This window comes from Onychomys torridus, chromosome 7, assembly GCF_903995425.1.
Source record: "Onychomys torridus chromosome 7, mOncTor1.1, whole genome shotgun sequence".
NCBI classification, from domain to species: domain Eukaryota; kingdom Metazoa; phylum Chordata; class Mammalia; order Rodentia; family Cricetidae; genus Onychomys; species Onychomys torridus.
The window spans coordinates 72155146-72176083 of record NC_050449.1 but is presented as its reverse complement, the minus strand read 5'-3'; the positions used below and the strand labels follow the sequence as shown (position 1 = coordinate 72176083).

The 20938-nt window shown below is 42.2% G+C and overlaps 1 protein-coding gene across 1 annotated transcript in view; it reads right to left on the bottom strand.

Annotated features, from left to right (window-relative positions):
* Positions 1-17505: 17505 nt before the first annotated feature.
* The window catches only part of Cd109 (CD109 molecule), a 105784-nt gene continuing 102351 nt past the window's right edge, over positions 17506-20938 (bottom strand). Inside the window, exons 32-33 of the mRNA XM_036194335.1 lie at positions 19859-19961; positions 17506-17963 (exon numbers count right to left, since the gene is read on the bottom strand). Coding sequence (XP_036050228.1) covers positions 17791-17963; positions 19859-19961 — 276 coding nt within the window. The 3' untranslated portion in view covers positions 17506-17790. The remainder of the gene's footprint in view (positions 17964-19858; positions 19962-20938) is intronic.

The window sequence follows — 20938 nt, the reverse complement described above, 5'->3', positions numbered from 1 at the left end:
TCATCTCTGAAAACATACATACAAGCAGCCTTATCTGGACCAAACATATCCTATTTAGGAATATATATATATGTATGTATGTATGTATACATATATATAATACATATTAGCATGCAATAATAGCAGTTAGTGAACAAAAGAGGCATGAATTTAAAGGAGAACATAGAGGGACATATGGGAGGGTTTGGAGAGAGGAAAGGGGAGAGAGAAATGTAATTAAATTATAATCTTAAACATTAAAAATTATAGTAATTAAAACAGCATAATTTTGGCATTAAGACAGACATATAGGAGTTGGGGATTTAGCTCAGTGGTAGAGTGCTTGCCTAGCAAGCACAAGGCCCTGGGTTCAATCCTCAGCTCCACAAAAAAAAAAAAAAAAAAAAAAAAAAAAAAAAAAAAAAAAAGACAGACATATAGACCAAGGTAATAAACTAGAAAGGCCAGAAATAAATCCACAAATATATGATCAAATTATTTTTTTACATGGTCCAAAGCCATTCAGTGGGAAAAGGGCTGTGTTTCACATGATGCCCTTGGGAAAACTAGTATCTACCTGCATAGGAATCAAATTGAGTCCTTACACCATGAAATAAAAGTTTAAATAAATCAAAGACCTAAATCTAAGAGTTAAAACCCTTTGGAGATATGACACCAAAAGTCTAGCAAAAAAAAAAAAGAAAGAAAGAAAAAAAAAGAATACAACCATCAATACAAATAAAATTATATGAGAAAAAATATTTATTGTTCATCTCATAAGACATTGATAGCCAGGCGGTGGTGGCACACGCCTTTAATCCCAGCACTCGGGAGGCAGAGGCCGGCGGATCTCTGTGAGTTCGAGGCCAGCCTGGACTACCAAGTGAGTTCCAGGAAAGGCGCAAAGCTACACAGAGAAACCCTGTCTCAAAAAAACCAAAAAAGAAAAAAAAAAAAAAAAGAAAAGAAAAGAAAAAAAAAAGACATTGATAATCCAGAACATAGTAGTATAATGTTAATAACGGCAATAAAGATGAACAGTACAATGCTTGCATTGACATTTATCTGATGACAATATACAAATGGTCAGTAGCCATAAGCTAACTGAACTTCACTTCTCAAGAAATGCAATCAAGCTAGGCAGAGTGAAACACACCTTTAATCTTAGCATAGGGGCAGAGGGGTCTCTGAGTTCAAAACTAGCCTGGTCTACAGAGGTAGTCCCAGGACAGCCAGGGCTGCACAGAGAAACCTTGTCTCCAACAACAAACAAACAAATGAAAGAGAATGCAAATCAAAGCCACAGTGAACACTGTAAACCCATGTGGACAACTGTTGTCAAAAGACAGACAATAACAAGTGTTGGCAACGATCTGAACAAATGTAAACAGATTCGGCCACTGCCGACTGGATCGAAAAATGCTGATGTTTCTATGACAGGATGGTGATTCCTCAAAAGTCACCTACAGTTCTGAGAATGCAGCTCACATGGTTGAGTGATGTTTAGCATGACTCAAGCCCTGACTTCCACCCCCAGCATGGCATAATCCACCTGTAGAGGTTCATGCCCAAATCCCAGCATTCACAGAGATGGAGGCAGGTGGTTCAGGAGTTAATCTTCTGCTACAGTGTGCTCAGGGTCACCCTGGCCTACATGAAACCTGTCTCAAATAGACAAAACAGAGCTACATTAAACACAAAAATAGTATTAAGCAATGGCACCCGTTGGTACATGCTCCAAATAACAGAAAACAGGCACTCAAATATGTGCACAACCATATTTCTTGCAGCATTATTCACAACAGCCAAAAGGGGGAAGCCATTCAAGATAAACGAACAAACAAACACACAATACGCATCAATAGAAGGAAATTCTGACACGTTTCCATGACTGAATCTTGAAGCTACTATGCTAAACAAAGTAAGCCAGTTGCAAAGGCGCTGTAATTCTACTCCTCAAGGTACCTTCCAACGGAAAGTCGCATGGTGGTTTCTGGGGGTGTAGAGAGGAGAGAATGGGAAACGGTCATTTGGTAGGTGTAGAGTTTCAGTTTGAGGAAATGAAGAAAGCTCTGGAGATGTATGGCAATAACGGCTGCACAGTGGCGTAGATATGCTCATTACAACTGGAATATACGCTCAGAAAAGTCAAATAGTACATCTGTGTGTGAGCATGCTAGATCACAATAAAATGGTGATTCTTTAAACATAGGTGAAGTTTAATAAGATAATTTATGTGAAAAGGAAGATGTGTTATAAACCAGAGATAGTCAAGGCAAAAGGCAGAATTACAAATGGTCTTTGGGAAGAGGTCAGGAAAAGCAGGAAGTAGATGGCAGAAGAGACTAAGAACCAGGGTCTCAACCTAATCTCTGCCTCTGGCCAACATCCGCCTTATTTCTCCCATTCATAACCAGCCCCATTTCATTATGTTTGGGAGAACAGAAGAACAGCTAGAAGGTCTCGGGTTCGAAGCTAAATCTGAGTAGGACCATTTCAACCACACTTACCCGTCAACTGTGAAGACAGAGACATGCTGTGTAGACCTGGCTGTCCCCACTGTGGTTACATGATAGGGACCGGCAAGAGATGAGAAGTGACAAAGAAGGGCAGCCAACGCTGAGCTGGCTCAGTCACTGCACAGATGACCACCACATGTCGATGAATGCGTTACACTTTTGCACACTTTTAAAACACTTTTAAAAAACTACGTCCTGCTGCCACCCACTTCCTCCAAGGTTCCACACCCTCCCAGTTCACTGGCCAACCCACACACGCCATGACCACAAGGCCCTGTATTAAAAGGGAATGTTTCTGTCCTAAACCCTTTCACCAAGGTCCCCACCTCCCTCTGGAACACCTAACAAACCATTTAAGTCTTAAGCTAATGCCTCATTCTTCTTAAATGGTCTTGCTTGAATTTTCATAGCGCTTTCTGGGTCGTATACTTTATCTTTGCCATTAAATATCTTAGGCAACAACTTGTCCTTACTATATTAAATTATACCATATGTAAAAGGTGGCATCAGCAAGTACATTTTAGAGAATTGTTTACAAGCTGTTTAACAAGTAACTCATAAGGACAACTGGATGATTCAGATAATAAGAGCTAACGTTTTGTAGCTTAAAATTACATGTAGTGTTACATTTAGATTTTACTAAAAATACCAGTTACTTTGCTCTATAAATGTCTTTACCATCATGTAAGTGTAAGCCTTCAAAGTGATAAAAATGAGTATTATTAAACTAACTACAAAAGGTTTCCACATAGAACAAGAAACTGAAACAGAGAAATGTGCACAGAGAAATGAGCTTGAGCAAATCAAAGCCAGATGATAGAAGCTGGGCACTAAAGAAAGTGAAAGAATGAGTCACAGATGGCTTGAGAGCAGAACAGAGTCAGCAAAATAAAATGCAGAAGCACAGAGATCAAATCCGTACCATGCCCAGGTTTGCAGTAAGACTAGCCGGTTGGAAAGATGTTCTGAATTGCAAGCCAGCAAACAAGGACACTGATATGACTCTAATGATGAAGTGAGCACTGGTTCTGGGTTCAAATCTCACTTCTTCCTCTTAAGAAGTTCTATAATACTGGAAAATAACTCAATAGCCCTAAACTCATCCCTAAAATGGGGAAAATAATAGTACTCACTCTATTTGTCACTAGGTAGAGCAAGAGGTAATAAATATAAAGTATTTAGTTAACAACAAAATAACCCAGTAAACATAAGCTTTATCATTTGAAAATAATATTGAGTCAAATACAGGGAATAGCAATCCAGGTTTCATTATTGCTGAAATGGCACTGGAATGGTTTTTAATCATCCAACTCCAGTTTTTACTCTACATTGCTTTCCCCATACCAAACAGACACTGGGGGATTGTAGATAAAACTGCAAGATTAATGCTTAGTCCCTTGAGCTCATGGAAGTCAGGGGAAAGTGGAGAGGTGATGGTGTGATGCTGTCAGGATCCAGGCTGCTGAAATGAAGCAGAGATTCCCACCTCGGATCATGTGGTAGATACTTAACCTCATTCCCTCAGCACCTTCACCTCTGCTAAGTCACTATCTTAGTCCGGGGTGCTATTGCTGTGATAAAAACACCCATCATCACAAACAACTTAAGGAGGAAGTTCCATTTCCACACTTCCATTATCACTCACTGTCCGTCAATGAAAGAAGCCAAGGCAGGAATTAATGTGGAGGCCACGGAGAGCCTGCTTTCTTATACCAGCTAAGACCACCTGCCCAGGGGTGGCACCACCCACACTAGACTGGGCCTTCCCATATCAACCACTAGTTAAGAATGGGCTTGCCCCAGACCAATCCAATAGAGGCATTTTCTCAGTTAAGTTTCTCTCTTCCAAAATGACTGTAGCCCGTGTCAGGTTGACATAAAAAAACTACCCAGTACAAGCACTTTCTTCGTAAGTGTTTATGGGTGGGTTCTATCACAAAATACATGAAAAGCCAAGAACAATGAAGGACTCACTACAAGTAAGCAATCAATGTTAGTGCCTCTCACTCCTGAGTTGAAAGTGAAATGTCTCAAGCAGGCCCATGGACTGAAGGTTTGGTCTTTGTCGGGTAGTGCTATTTTGGAAAGTTCTAGAAACCTGAGGGGAAGAAGCCTGGGTGGAGGACCCAGTCATTTCCTCTGGAGCTAGCTCTTGCCCTGGTTCTTGTTCTGTTTCTCTGGTTTTTTCTGGATTCCTTTCACCAGACTAGTCCCTTCCATCATTCTCTGCCACAGACATGGAGACATCAAACCAAGCACCAAAATCATGAGCTGAAATAAATCCTTCCACTCTTAAGTCCACAGACGCTTTGCGAGAACACATAGGCACATGTACACAAGCACACCTGCATTTACACACACACACACACAAACACACACACATCTCCAACATGTCAGGATCTCACCTAGGGTGCTGATGAAGGACAAGCCATCAGCACGTCAGAGAAACTGAAGAGGAGATGCAGAGCAGGGGAACTGCTAGACAGACAAACAGACACACAAGGATGTTTCTGAGGGCCACAGCTTAGTTCTTCATTTTATTATTCTTTCTGTTGCTTGTTCTACTCTATTCCTTTTCTGTTCTGTTCTTCTACCCTGATGTTTCCCTTCTGTCTATTCTTAATTTTTTTCCTTACAGCTTATACACTTCAGCAAAATCTCTCAAGCAATATAAAAATTACAATGTGGTTACATTCTACTTAAGTGAATGATTACAATGAATACAAGTAAAAAACAGCATGTTGTCCATATCCCTTACATGATTAAACTTTTTTGTTGTTGTTGTTGTTTGTTTTTTGAGACAGGGTTTCTCTGTGTAGCTTTGGAGCCTTTCCTGGGTCTCACTCTGTAGCCCAGGCTGGCCTCGAACTCACAGAGAGCCATCTGCCTCTGCCTCCCGAGTGCTGGGATTAAAGGCTTGCGCCCCCACCACCTGGCACGATTAAACATTTTACATACTACAGGTGAAAAACAAGTTGTCCCAAGAACCCAAATACATTCATACCCAAGTAACTTGTTACAGATTAACAGAGTGTAAGCAAGGATGGTACTTTTCTCCGCCAGTTCTTTTGCTGGCAGGCTGCATTTTGCAGTTAAAAAGGAAGGATCAGTCACTTTACTATTTATCTCAAAAGATAATCTGATAAGAAATCTTACAAGAATCACAAATCCAAACTTTAATATATGAAAACAACCAATCAGTTCTACTTTAAATCCTCAGGGTGCATTCCCATTCATCAACATTATTTGTATATCAGGAAGCTGAGTGTAGAAACAGGTACAAGGAATTAATCATCACCCTTGATCACTAACCCAACCTAGCAAGAAAGGTACATCAGCCAACAGTAGCTAGGCTGCCATTGTTCCTGGTCCCTGACCTCAATGAGTCTCTTTTTCAACTGTTAAAAGTGTGTCTTTATAAAATTGTTCCCCAAGATTTTCTACCTCAAAGCCATTAACAAAAACATCTTAACATAACTTTAAGTAATTATTTAAAGCTTTGTCTTAGCTATGATGCACATCAAAACCATGAACACATCTCCAAACATTAAGATTAAAAACACCTGAGCTGTCTTAGCTTTGGGACTCAATTGTTTTTCTTAATGATTAACCTAAGCCACAGTCTATACAGCTCCTCAAGAGAAACTCTATAAGTCCTAGCTTCGTGACACTTCTTTAGTTCTGTTTTCTATCCTCTGCAGCCCTTGCTTTATCGGGGTGAGGAAAACTCCATATCATGCCTTTACTATATTAGTTTTCACACTAAACTCACCTCCATCACAGTCCCTTACTATATTTATTAAAGACCTTCAACCACCAAAATTCCATTTAAGCTAACACTATTATGGTATAAAACCATTGCTTCAGTTAAACAGTACAGCTTGAGGAAATCATCTTCATAACAATCCATGGGTAAAAACGCCCAGTAGAATGGGATATTTCCATGAGATAATCACACTACTTTAAAGGCAGTGGGGATCCTCCCACACCCATGCACACCATACCAGACACCAGAGAAAAATGGCAGCAGTGAGCATACAAAGATGCAGCAGTGAGCATGCAAAGACACAGCAGTGAGCGTGCAAAGACACAGCAGTGAGCATGCAAAGACACAGCAGTGAGCATGCAAAGGCGCAGCAGTGAGCATGCAAAGGCGCAGCAGCGAGCACAGCAGCAGCAAGAGACATTCTGGAGCCAAAGCCCTCAGGTCTTGCCTATCCCAGATTTACCCAGTGCCTCGCTTCCTGGTGGGCCTATCTCCTGAAGCTCAACTGCCCCGTGCTGCTCCTCTGACATGGCCACCAGCAGGAATCACTCCTTTCACTCTGTCCCAATAATTATGAGATCTGGAAAAACTTGGTCAAGGGGTGGGGGTGCTCTGTAGCATCTGGGGTTAGAAAAAAACTCTACTCCTGCTTCTTCCATTACCTATATTCCAGTGTGGGTGTCTGAGAGAAAAAAACTCTGTCACTCCTGTGGTGGCAACAGCCTAAGGCTCCCTTGGGATGGGAGAGTCTCTGTGGCCCTGATGTAAATTTGTTTGTGACCTTCACATTCAAATTCCTGCCGTTCCCATCCGACAAATGTCCTGCTTCCACACAGGTGTCTCATGGAGGCATACTCGATTCTGATGACTTTAGATGCCCTTTACATCCATTCCAGTGTGACTAAAAGAGGTCAAAACACTGGGAAATCACTAACCAAGGAAAAAACATGGGCAGTTAGATCATAGATTTGGATCTTCAGCTCCCCGGGGCTTCCTAGACTTCCTCTGTAACTCAGAGGTCATCTTAACACACCTCCAACACACACACACACATTAAGGCAACTCCATGTAGTTAAAAGGGAGGTTTATTTTGTGGGGTTACTTACAAGCAAAGGGATAGGTAACAGGGTCTGGGAAAGGTGTAGCGGTCCAGCAGTGTTCTCTGGAGAACTCTGCTCAGTCTACCTCCAGCGTCCAGGATCCAGGAATCAAGAGAGCTGGCACATCCAGATCTTGGGTCTTAAGGGCTCCTCTTTTGGCCCCACCTCGTAGGCATGACAGTTACCGGAAGCCTCAATGATGGTAGTACTTCCAGGTCAAAGCTGGAACAGCTACCTACTACACACATACATGGGCAGCACATGCCCAGAAAGCTAAGCTGCCTCTCTCATCTTCTGACCTCTGGTGTCCTGAGGACCCACAACTTTTTGCAATATGACTAAAAGATCAAATCTCCCTTTGAGGAAGATGCAACCTTCATCCTAGCACCTTCTGTCTCTCACCAGGAAAATCATGTCACAGATTTGTCTAAAGGAAGTAGGGAGGGCTGTGGAGAAGAGGACCCTTTCACAGAGTGTTGGGCACAACAATGCTCTTTCCTCTCAGAGATCTTAGACAATCCTCCAGAATGAGAAGCGTTTTCTTCTCATTCCTACACACATAAATGAGTTCAAAATGAAGATGAGCATGTGTGAGGCCAATGCCATACAATGAAGATGGACACACAGGAATCAAACCACTGCCCACAAGCATCTGTTTTCTGAGTCTATTCTCTGGCTGTGGTTGTGAAAGGAAAGTATGGAGGGGGTTGTTAAGGCACAAGTCAAAAGTAGATAGAAAAAGATAGCAATAAATATTTGTCAGATGATTAATCCAGACTCTTTGATTCCATTAGAAGATTAAAATTCCACAAATTCTGGGTCAGGCTTTACTTGCTGTAACTTATTCCCTAATCAAAACAGTCTAGAAGAATGAAAGTGGAATTTGGCAATCATTATCTCTTTCTAAACTGGCCAAAGGTTAACGATCGTCGGGGTTTTAAACACCAGCACTTATTTTTATGAAATCAAAAGGCACCCCCGACTCTGGCAGGATTTTTCCTCTAAGAATAACAAATTAATATACATAAGTTACATGCCAAAGATAAGAATGGATCCTAAAAAGTGTGTGTGTGGTAATCTGAGTAAGCAGACTTTTCATAAGCAGGACATCTGTTTGCACAGAAATGAGGCGGGGGAGGGGGGACCCGCCACGGGGAGAAGAACTTCAGATCTGATTTTATTTTTAGTTCACGACAAGAATTTGGTTTTGGAATTTGAGTTGGGGATGTACTTTCTTTCCTTACCCCTCTTCCGCCTTCTAGTGGCAGCATATATGCAATCAGATGATTATTTCTGCCAGTAGAGTAATTCTATTGTATTTTATACCTACTATAAACTTTTAAATCATCTTAATAAACACATTTCACTGTGTTTTAAAGTTCCATACCATTAGGTTAAAGTTCCATACTTTAAGGTTGTATATTAGCTTAAAGTGACTTTATCAAAACAATGTCATGGAAAACTCCCAGAGAGGAATAATCTGAAGAAAATAGGATGTATGTGGCAACCAAAAGGTATGGGAGGAATAGACTATCATTTCCACCACTTAACTCTGAGATATACATTATCATCTCCATACTAAGTCCTACATCAATGACAATATCTACAATTGGCTAAACTTGGTCAGCAACAGGACAGATCACACCTGTTGACATCCTGTAATGCATGTCTTGGAGAGTGTGATAGAGACGTTGCCCTCGGGCCCCTGTGGCTGGGAGGTTCCCTCTTTGTGAACCCTAATCCCCTGTCATACCAGTTATAGTCTGTTATCTCATCTTGTAACCACCCCATCTAGGCTCAGGGTCAGCTGTAGCCATTACATAATGCAAAAATGCATTCATTCCAACTTCAAAAGTCCCTAGTCTATCACAGTCTCAACAATACCTAAAAATCCAAAGTTCAAAGTCTCTTCTGAAATTCATGCAATCTCTTAACTGTAATCCTCAATAAAATCCATATCAAAAAGCAGACCACTTACTTCCAACACATAATGGCACAGGATACACATTATCATTCCAAAATGTAGGGAACGGAGCATAGTGGGGAAATACTGCACCAATGCAAGACCAAAAACCAGCTGGGCAAACTCCAAACTCTGCATCTCCATGTCTGATGTCAAAACGCTCTTCTGCTCTCCAACTTTTCTCAGCTTTGTTGACTGACACACACTTCTTTCTCTTGGGCTGGTTCCACTGCATTAGCAGCTTCCCTCCACAGGTATTCCACGGCTCTGGCATCTCCAATAGTTTGTGGTCTCCAAGGCAATCCAAGCTTCATCTTCACAGCTTCCACAAAATGGCCTCTCTAGGCCTCCATGCAGTGACATCCCTGCCACATACCTGGCCTCAGTAGCTATCCTTAAGAGAGTCCATAACCCATGTCTTATATCCTTGACTCTAAAGCCAGAACCCAGTGACCGAAGCTGCCAAGTTCTGCTGCTTGCTGTAGCTAGAACATGGCTCCCTTGTTCAATTACATCTTCACCAGCTTTCTGTATTCGATGGTTCCCTTCACTGCCTAAGCTTGGCTGTCCTAGAGTTTGATCTGTAGACTGTCTTGGCCTCAAACTCAGAGGTCCTCCTGCCTCTGCTTCCAGAGTGCTGGGATTAAAGGTATGCACCACCACACCCAGCTCTGAGTTTTTGTTTTTGTTTTGGTTTTTTAATGTGCATTGGTGTTTTGCCTGCATGTATGTCTGTGTGTGGCTTCATGATCCTCCAGAACTAGAATTACAGGCAGTTGTGAGCTGCCTTGTGAGTGCTGGGAATTGAACCCAGGTCATCTGGAAAAGCAGTCAGTGCTCTCAACTGCTGAGCCATCTCCCCAGCCCCTCTAAGCTTTTCTTTAATTCCTTTTCTCGAGTTGGAAGCTTAGCCGGGTGGAATCTTGCCCTGAGGTCCCCACTCCCTTTATTCCATTTAAGGTCAGGATTTTCATTCATCTCCTTATCTCCTTGAGCACGGGACTCTTAGCTCCACTCCCTTCCTGGTGCCTCCTTTTTCTTCCATACACATTTTGTAACTTCACTTGCTCAGCCTCCTCCTTTTCATTATAGATCTGCATATGCATAGCCACATGAAACTGTCTACACTAGCTGTTTTGAAATCTCCTCTGTAAACACAATCCAAAACTCTTCAATTTACCTTCAGGAAGATTTTTTTGGACAAGGGCAGAAAACAGCCACATTCTTCACCAAAATATCACAGGAACAGTCTCTAGGACATATACTAACATTTTTCTCCTCTGAAACCTCTTAAGCCAGGCCTCCACAGTTGAAATCACCCTTAGCACCACTGTCTTCCATGATCCTACAAGGACGGCCTAGTAAGCTTCACTTAAGCGTTCAACTGCTCTCTAACCCTAAATCACAATACCAACATTCCTCCAAATAAAAGCATGGTCAGGCCTATCACAGTAATGCCCAGTCCCTGGTGCCAACTTCTGTCTTAGTTGGGGTTTCTATTGCTGTGAAGAGAAACCATGACCACCCCAACTTTTTTTTTTTTAGAGTCATTGGCTCTAAGCCCAGCCACATGACTTCCTCGTCACTGCCTATCTATACAGCCCTCCAGGTCTCTATGGTTGGTACTGGGATTAAAGGCTTATGTCACCAAGCTTGGCTGTGTCCTTGACCACACAGAGACTCTGCCTGCCAGGTGCCACCACCGCTGGACTTCTGCTTTTGGCTCTCTGTGCGACCTCGCTTTGTGACCTCTGACCTCCAGGAAAACTTTATTAACATACAAATAAAATCACACTTCAGCACAATTAAAAATCACCACACATAAAGGCTCAAAGGACCAAAATCAAGACACACTCTTCTGAAGCAATCTGTGTTAGGCAGGGTTCTCTGGAGGAACAGAACTGTATATATGATAAAGGATTGACTCTCACAGTAGGGCTGACTATCCAGCAATGGCTACCTGCATGCTGGAGCGGGTGACAACCAAAGAATGTGCTCAATCCACAAATCTGGATGTCTCAAAGTCCTGATCCAGTACTCTGTTTAAAACAGCGGACAATGAGCAATGCATTCTTCTGCATAATGGAAGCTTCTGCTGAGAATGTAGAATGTTCTGAAACTTATCCAAGAGTGAGCCTGGTCACTCTGAGGATCCTAAATTTATTCTGTGAGAATAATGCCTCTAGCACATGCGATGGTATCTGGAGCCACTGTACCTTCTCAAAAGACTCAGGAGAGTCATCATCCTTAAACTGAAAATCTTAAAGCAGAATTTGCAACTTCTCTTTAGATGAGCATCAATAGTTCAACAAAGCAAATCAGAAAAAAAAAAAAAAAAAGGAAGGAAGGAAGGAAGGTTGTTACAAAGAGCTCCAGAGTGCATGCCAGCAGGAGGGAAATGCTGGTCCTTCTTAAAAACCAATGTCAACGACAACAAAAAAAAATTATAGTGCTGCCAGGTGGTGGTGGTGCACACCTGTAATCCCAGCACTCGGGAGGCAGAGGCAGGAGGATCTCTGTGAGTTCGAGGCCAGCCTGGGCTACAGAGCTAGTCCAGGACAGGCTCCAAAGCTACAGAGAAACCCTGTCTCGAAAAACCAATATATATATATATATATATATATATATATATATATATATATATATATATATATATTGCCATTTTTTAATGTCATGGGACGGTCAGAAATGTCAAATAAAAACATTCAACTGTTTCAAAACAAAAAAAAATTGATGTTATATTACCCAGAAAAAAATATAACTATATTTACAGCAGTATAAATAGAAAGTACGCATGATTTAAAAAATAAAAAATATCCTCAGCTCCAAACATATATAAATAAATAAATAATAAACCCAGGCACAACAGAGTAGGATCCGGAGTTATACCTACAATTCTGAAAACTCCCACATGCCGGCTGTAATATTCCCTATATGGGTAACAAACTCTTAGGGACAGTCTCGTATCTGAGTCCACATGAGCACAACTCTCCCAATCTTGCAACTGAAATGCCAGTGCTGGGATTAAAGGCGTGTGCCACCACCGCCCAGCTGGAAAAATACATTTTTTAATATCATTGCTCAGAGCATGTGACAAAAATATCGCCCCTGTTCATCACTAATGCATTGCCATCCACTCAGCCCTCCAGTTCTCCTGCTTGGGACCTTCCAGTCACTTCTACCTCACAGCTGTGGCAGAACAGCTTTCTAAGACAGTGGTTCTCAACCTTCCTAGCACTGCGACCCTGTATTACAGTTCCTCATGCTGTGGTGACCCCCAAGCACAAAATTATTTTATAGCTACTTCATAACGGTAACTTTGCTACTGTTACGGATCGGAATGTAAATATCTGATATGCAGGATCTCTGATGTGTGACCCCCAGAGGGGTCATGACCCACAGGTTGAGAACCAGTGTAATCTAAGAGCCCTATGAAGCAGGAAGAGACCAACGCCATTTGACAGACTCAGCCATGAGGTGGTGGTGCCAGTTAACCCTTACTGCCCTCCTCTGCCCCTCCCCCTGCTCATGGATAAGAAAAAGAGAGAGTTACAAGGTAAGATAGGACCTGAAAAGCTAAAGTACTTCAACAAAAATATTTTAATTCTATCTTTTGTTTGTTTGGTTGGGTTCTGGAAGCACTGAGGATCAGGAACTACATCCAGGGCCTCACTGGGCATGCTAGGCAAGCACTCTACCACTACACTATACCCTCAACCTGAATGCTAGGTTATTTTATTTTGTCTTGGGCTTTTGTTTGGTTTTTGTTTTTAATTGTTTTTTGTTTTTCTGAGACAGGGTCTTATACAGCCCAGGCTGGCCTCAAACTCATACAGTGAATTGAATGATGACCTTGAACTTCTGACCCTCCTGCATCCACTTGAGTCCATGGATTAAAGCCATGCACCCTTACGCCCAATGTTACTCAGTGGTAAACATCAAACCCAGGACTTCACGCATGCTAGCAAGCACTCTACATCCCTAGTCACTGGATTCTAGGGTTTGGTTTTTTTTAAGATTTATTTATTTATTATTATGTATACACTGTTCTGCCTGCATGTGTCCTTACAGGAGGACAGAAGAGGACACTGGATCTCATTATATGTGGTTGTGAGCCACCATGTGGTTGCTGGGAATTGAACTCAGGACCTCTGGAAGAGCAATCAATGCTCTTAACCACTGAGCCATCTCTGCAGCCCGGATTCTAGTTTTTAAACGAGGAAAACCTTTTTATACCAAGATAACTCATCTTTCAGTGGCCTTTCAATCTACCTAGCACACATCAGTAGACAATGAGCAGAACCAATCATTGCAGACTAGAAGGTACTGATGGTGAGTACAGAGTTCTTTGAGCAGGAAAGGGGAGAACACACCTTTACCAATACCCTCTTCCTGCTCTCTGTTTAAGTAGCCTTCCTGCTGAGTTGTCTCCATTGGCATTGATGTCCCCACTGACTTTTTTTAATCAATATTTTTATTTTATAATTAATTTAATTTTACATATCAGCCACGGATTCTCCTGTCCTCCCTCCTCCCATTCCCCAGCCTTCCCCTCCCCAATACACCCCCCATTCCCACCTTCTCCAAGGCAAGGTCTCCCCAGAGGAGTCAGCCCAGCCTGGTAGATTCAGTTGAGGCAGGTCTAGTCCCCTCCTCCCTGCACCAAGGCTGACTGAGCAAAGTGTCTCAGCATAGGCCCTAGGTTCCAAAAAGCCAGCTCATGCACCAAGGACAGGTCCCAGTCCCACTGCCTGGGGGCCTCCTAAACAGTTCAAGCTAATCGACTGTTTCACTTAACCAGAGGGCCTGGTCCAGTTCCATGGGGGCTCCTCAGCTATTGGTCCACAGTTCATGTGTTTCCACTAGTTTGGCTATTTGTCCCTGTGCTTTTTCCAATCATGGTCTTGATATCTCTTGCTCATATAATCCCTCCTCCTCCTCTCTCTCCGATTGGACTCCTGGAGCTCCACCTGGGGTTTGGCCATAGATCTCTGCATCTGCTTCCACCAGTCACTGGATAAGAGTTCTTTTAAAGGGAAATTTGGTTGCAGTAGTAGACACATTATTGACTGTCTTTTCCATGTAGCAAAAAGACATGATCCTTCTTCTCTGTCCCTGGTAAGTTTCGGAGACATAGTACTGGGGTACTTAACAGGAAATGGTGTTGTTTATAGTTTCTTAGAGCTAAGAATATAAATAAGAAATAAAATGGGAATGGGGAGGGGAAGAGAAGAAAACAAATTATAAATGGGAGAAAGTCTATAGGTTAGAAGTATGTACCACAGTAGAGCAGTATCATAGGACAGGTACAGAAAAAGAACACTATAGAAGCCTGTTTCCATGAGATACAACAATTAAGCACAATAGCATAAATAAATGATTAAAAATGAAAAAAAAAACCACAAAGAAATAGAATATACTTTGCCATCAGCTTGTGTTTTCCTGGTGGGATTGAATATGGTTCCTTCCACAGTTTCCTCTAGCTGTTTTATGTACTGGGTTCTGCACAAGGAGAGAGCTGCCATCCTCAGTAACTCAACTGGAAACTGAGTGGAAGCATTGTGTGGAACTCCACTTTCTATAGGGATTCCCCAGTCCAGCCCCCCAGCACTCCCCAGTTGCAACATTGCTACTGGTGTGTGGTGAGTGGGGCATCACACTTCCCACTGGACTCGTCTGTGCCCAAGGCTCTGACAGTGCATAGAGGCCCCTGTTCACTGCCCCAGCTGGATCACAGCTGTTTTGTGTTTATTTTTCTTTCTTCTGGGCCTACTCCAAGTTCAGCACACTTCTTGAGTTCTTGAGCGGTTCCTCACCAACGCAGTGACCTGCAGCAGTGGTGCCTTATCAGACTTGCAGTTGGGGCATCTGGAAAGTCTCCGCTTCAAGGTTCCCTTACCACACTTCTCTCACACTGTCTCTACAGCCTGCATAATTCCAGCCATCTCTCCACCCACCTCTATCCACAATGTTCCCAGCCCATGGGATCAGTCCCCACAGCCCCAGGCTCCTCCTCCCAGGCCTGTCGTTCCATAACACCCCCATGGCAGGGGGCGGGGGGACGACTGTACCTGCCTGGTACCATGGCTAACTCCACTGCAGTTTGATCAGCTATCATGAGAAGTCGTTCTAGCCTGCTTCTGCACAGAGGTTTTCATGTGTCTCCTGTAGCCAGACTTCTCTTCGGGCCACCAGCTCATAAATTAGGACATAGAGACTTATTATTAGTTATGAAACGTTGGCCTTAACTTAGGCTTTTCCCCAACTAGCTCTTATAACTTAAAGTATTCTGTTTTTATTAATCTATATTCTGCCATATGGCTCAGTTACCTCTCCTCTGTACCCTATGTCCAACTTCTTCAGTGTCTCGTGTTGTCTGTCTCTCCCACACCTAGATTCATTCCAAGTTCCTCTCTCTCCCCAGAAGTCCCGCCTACTATCTCCTGCCTAGCTACTGTCCACTCAGCTCTTTATTAAACCAGTCACAGTGACACATCTTCACACAGTGTAAACAAATATCCACAACAGTTTCCCCTCGGCCTCCTTCCTTTTCCTTCAGCTCGTTCTGTTATTTAAAAAAAGTCTCGGGCTGGAGAGATGGCTCAGAAGTTAAGAGCACCAACTGCTCTCCCAGAGGTCCTGAGTTCAATTCCCAGCAACCACGTGGTGGCTCACAGCCATCTGTAATGAGATCTAGCGCCCTCTTCTGTGTACATAATAAATAAATAAATCTTTTTTTTTTTTAAAGTCTCTTCTTTCTATCCTCATCCTTCTTTACCTGGTCACACAGAGGAAACTTCTAATCCATCATCAATAAATATTTTTAAATAGCTGAAAATACTAGAAAGTAAACTCTTTGGAGTCTATGTGATTATTTTTACATATCCACTTGAGAGAAAAGCCTTGGAGTTAAGGGGCAAAATTAAACCACTTCTTAGATGGTTTTAAATCTTTAATTTTTTTAACATATCTAACCTATTTCAGTATACTCAGAAGAAAAGGAAGAGAAGAAGTGAAGAGATGAGGAATTAATTTTTCTTTATGCGTTCACAGATAAATGAATCCCTTACTTCAGAGTAAGTATAACTCGGAATTCAAGAATCTTCTTGGTTGTGGGATAATCTTTTTGTACACTGTGAAGATGTGTCCCAGCCTAAGGTGCCTTCTGATTGGTTTAATAAAGAGCTGAAAGGCCAATAGCTAGGCAGGAGAGATCAGGTGGGACTTCCAGAGAGAGAGAAGAACTCCGGAAGAATCTGAGGCATATAGATTTGGATGTACAGTATGGAGGAGAGATAATGAGCCACATGGCAGAACATAGATGAATATAAACAGGTTAATTTAAGTTATAAGAGCTATTTTGGGAAAAAGCCTAAGCTAAGGCCAAGCTTTCACAATTAAAAAGAAGTCTCTGAGTCATTATTTTGGGAACTAACAGTCCAAAGAAAGCCCGGCTACACTCGATAATGGTTCACAGCATCATTGGACACCTGGCAGCCCAATACCCAGACCTTGTGGTTGGAAGAGACTGGACAGAGGCCAGGACCAGCACTACAGTACTTCAGGGCAGCAATTATGCCCAGACACTCCGAGACCTTCAACCTCAGCTGCTTTCCCAGACCCAGGAAGATGTGCTGACTGTGACCTGGGCAGTATTTCTTGTGTCTTTGGTCCATCATGTCTCCTGCACTGAGCTCTTCTAGTCCAAGTCACACCGGCACATGCTACAAGACTCTTCGGTTCCCACCCCTGAAGCAGAACCAGGGTGAGACTGCCAACAAGACACAAGAGAGCGCCTCAGCACCCCTAAAGGCAGTTTTCAGTGTCTCATCACCCCCTGGGCTGCACAAGACAGGAACAGACACTGTCTCTCTATTAAGAATTTGAGGAGAGTAGAGTCTGGGGCATGTCATCAGATCTGGATCAGAAAGGGTCCGTTTTACCTTTAAAATTTTACCAGCTACATTCTGAAAATAAAAAAACAATGTACTTATCAGAAAGCTTTGCTGAGACAGCAGGAAGGAGCCAAGGCAGAGTAAGGCAGATGTGGGAATAGAGAGAAAGTACCCCCTGCTGCTTCTTTAACACCAAACCAAATGCTGAAGGAGGAGATGTATGAGAGCCTCCCCCAGCCCCCAAGTCATATCTCTTACAAAACGGAATAATGGAAAATAACATTTTTATTCTGGAGAAAACAAATGCGTCTTTAAAAAGTCCTTCTGAGAAGGGAAAATAAAGAGACACAAGTGTCATCATTCAGATAGTCTTCCACACAAAGACCAGATGGGGAGGTTTGCATGCCTACAAGCTCCGGCCTGTTGCAGACACTTCCCAGAACCCCCTCAGAAAGGGAAAGAATTGATTTTCAAAATCATCAGCGGCAATCATCAGTTGTAGAAAGGAAACAATCACACTTGACTTTCTGGAAATGCTAGTTTTAGATGGAGTCCTTGGAAAAATAAATCATAATAAATGTTCCACCAAGCACAGAAGGATGAAACAAAAAGCAAAGAGGCTAGAAGAATGTCGAAGGGAGCCCACGGCTCCATCCTCACATGGATGGCAGCTGGTTTCTCCACAGAGCTCACATGAGGACAGCTTCATCTTGGAATTGTAGCTTCTCACTGCCTGTCTTCCTGTTGAAAGAGGCAGACACCTGGGTTACACGTCTCCTTTGTCGAGAAGTACCACTTTCACTAAGCATAAATGTGTCATGAGATGACCATGCCTCACACAGTTTATTTTTCCTTTACCAGAAACAAATGAAATGCTCAAACGGAGGCACAGATTGTAAACAAATGCCAAGAAACAAGGTGTTCAGCCCAATCCCTCTCCGATCGGTTGGCCAGCATTAAAAGGCAGCAAATGGGCTGCAGCCGCTCATAGAAGCTTCAGACACTACTTTAACTCTACCCGGAGCAGGGAAAATTTAAATGTTGAGTCATTTACTCTTCTCGAGAGTTTATTTGGAGATGATGTTGTCTATACCGTTACAACTACTGGGAAGTGTGACCCAGGCTTTACTAAGAGAATCGAAGGATGAAGGGAATTCATCTGTGCCTGTTGTTAGACGGGCATACTATCAAACTCTGTTCCCTCCAGGTATAATTCATAGTGCAAACTGGTATTTTTAGTAACCAGTCACAAAATAATAAACTCACCAAAACAAAAACAGTTTCATTTCAATGTTTTAAAACACTGAGCACAATTTGGAGTATAATTTATAGTACAGATAATACTTTAAAAACTATATAAGGAGCCTATCACACTATAAAAATCTCACTGCAAACAAAACATTTCATTTTATAATTTTAATAAAATCCTTTTTTTTTTTGAGCTGAGGATCGAACCCAGGGCCTTGTGCTTGCTAGGCAAGCATTCTACCACTGAGCTAAATCCCCAACCCTAAAATCCTATTTTTAATTTTTTCATGATTTTAAAGATTGCTTTTCAATATCACAAATGTATCTTCAGATACCTAAAATAGTGGGTTCAATTTTTCTTATCTTTCCCCCAATTTCACTCTAAAATGGCCCCTCATAAGTAAGTGGTTCTCCACCAAACCAATGATAGCAGAGGACCGGTATTAAGACTTCTCAATACAGCCATCCCTTCACCTCGGGATAGGTCCTCTGCCTGTGTTCCCAATGCCCCATGGCTGCATCCCCATCATCAACAGCAGTGGAAGCAAAGGACAGAGGGGCTGGCCTTTGTTCTAGGAGAGAGAACTATCTTTGTCTTGAGGACTCTATCAAGCATTACCAAAACTTGGAGCTGGTTCACCTTATTTCAAGTGGTATCATCTACAGCTACCTGACACATGGTTATGTTTGCCCTTCTCATGCACTCCAGCGTCTCTGGACACCGTGAGTGCTCATTCAGAAAATAAGCCTAGATATTAGAAACTGAAGCCAAGATTACACACTCACACAGCTTCGCTCCAAGTGTAATTTTTCATAATTAATTTGGGAGTCCACCAGACCAGCTGACTACTATCATGTTTTAGGTCACATTCCTATTTTATACAACAAGATGTTCAAAGAAGTTCAAATTATCATTCCAAGTACTCCATTTTCTTGATACTAAAAATAATGTTACAACACACAAGTTTTACCCAAACACTCGAGTTCCTGCTGAAGAAAGAACTAACCCCACCACAATTATTCCACTGAGAGCACTGTTTGTATCCCTCCTGAGGAATGCCCCATTCATGTCAGGGGTCAGACAGAATGAAGATTGGAAAGAAGCAAAACGTTGGAAACAAAACATAACTAGACACTATCCGTTTTTCTTGTGAAGTTTGTAATTGTGGCTTAAAAACAAAACACTACGAGCAACTTTTGAACATCCCTATGCTAAATGATACTGTCATGTGAGCCTTACAAATTGTCAGTAGACTTCATCTATGGACGCCTGCCTCCTGCATCTCCTCCATCTACACTTTTCACTCCCAGCCATCTATCCCACAAAACCAATCCAGTGTCAAAGGCCAGGCTTGATTTCCAGGCCTCGAACCCCAGACACCACTTACTTGGTTCATAGTAATCCACTATAGATACTGAAGCATCTTGAGTATTTGAAACTTTGAAGTTTCTCACAGCAGGAATATCAACACAAAACTGGGTTTCATTTACCTGGAAAAATACAAAAGGTTTGAAGGGGTTGTCACACTGTGGTTCATAAGAAAAGCCAGAGACTTCTCCTTTCACTTTAGGAAGCAAACAGAGCCAAGTACCTAGAGAGGGCTTCTGCCTACCAGGAACTACAGTTAAGAACGTTTGCTAAATTAATCTTATTTAAATCCAAAACAATTCTTATAAAATAGGAATGTTTCCTAGTCCTATTTAGTCCTTAAAGGGATTGTTGAGATCTAGAATTATTTAGTAAATCTCCAGCCTGCTCCTGGGACAACCCCAATCCCTCTCAGGCAGTGCAGCTCTACTCCAGCTGCTGCTAAGGACTCAGAGAGGCCTAACTCCGCAGACGGTGGTCAGCCCATAGGAGCACTCCAGATAACCTCAGGTGAAGGGTGCATACCACAACTAATGAAGGACTGCTACTTATTTATATATGTAAATGACTCTGATTTACTGCTAGTGAAATGTAAACTGGTCCCGCAATCATGGAAAGTCAATGTGGATGTTTATGTATATGTGTGTGTATGAATGTATGTATACATATGCATATGTATACACACACAACCCCATGACAAAGATATACCACTCTTGAGTATGTACTGAAAGGACTCTAAGTCAGCAACACAGAGATACCTGCCTGTCCATGTTTTTTCCTGTACTATTCATAAAGCAGGAAATGGAACCACCCTAGATGGCCACCAACAGGTGAATGAATAAAGAAAATGTGTGGTATGTATACACGATGGAAGGCCATTTAGCCATGAAGAAAATTAAGCCATGGCATTTGCAGGAAAAGAGACAGAATTGGAAATGATTGTGTTAAAGTCAGACTCAGAGTGATCAATATGTTTTCTCTCATCTGCAGATGCTAAGATGTGTGCTTGAGAGGAGGAGGTATGAGACATTAAACTAGAAAAAGAGGGGGCCATGAAAAAGAGGGAGAAAGATCCTAATGTGAGGAAAGGGTAACAGAA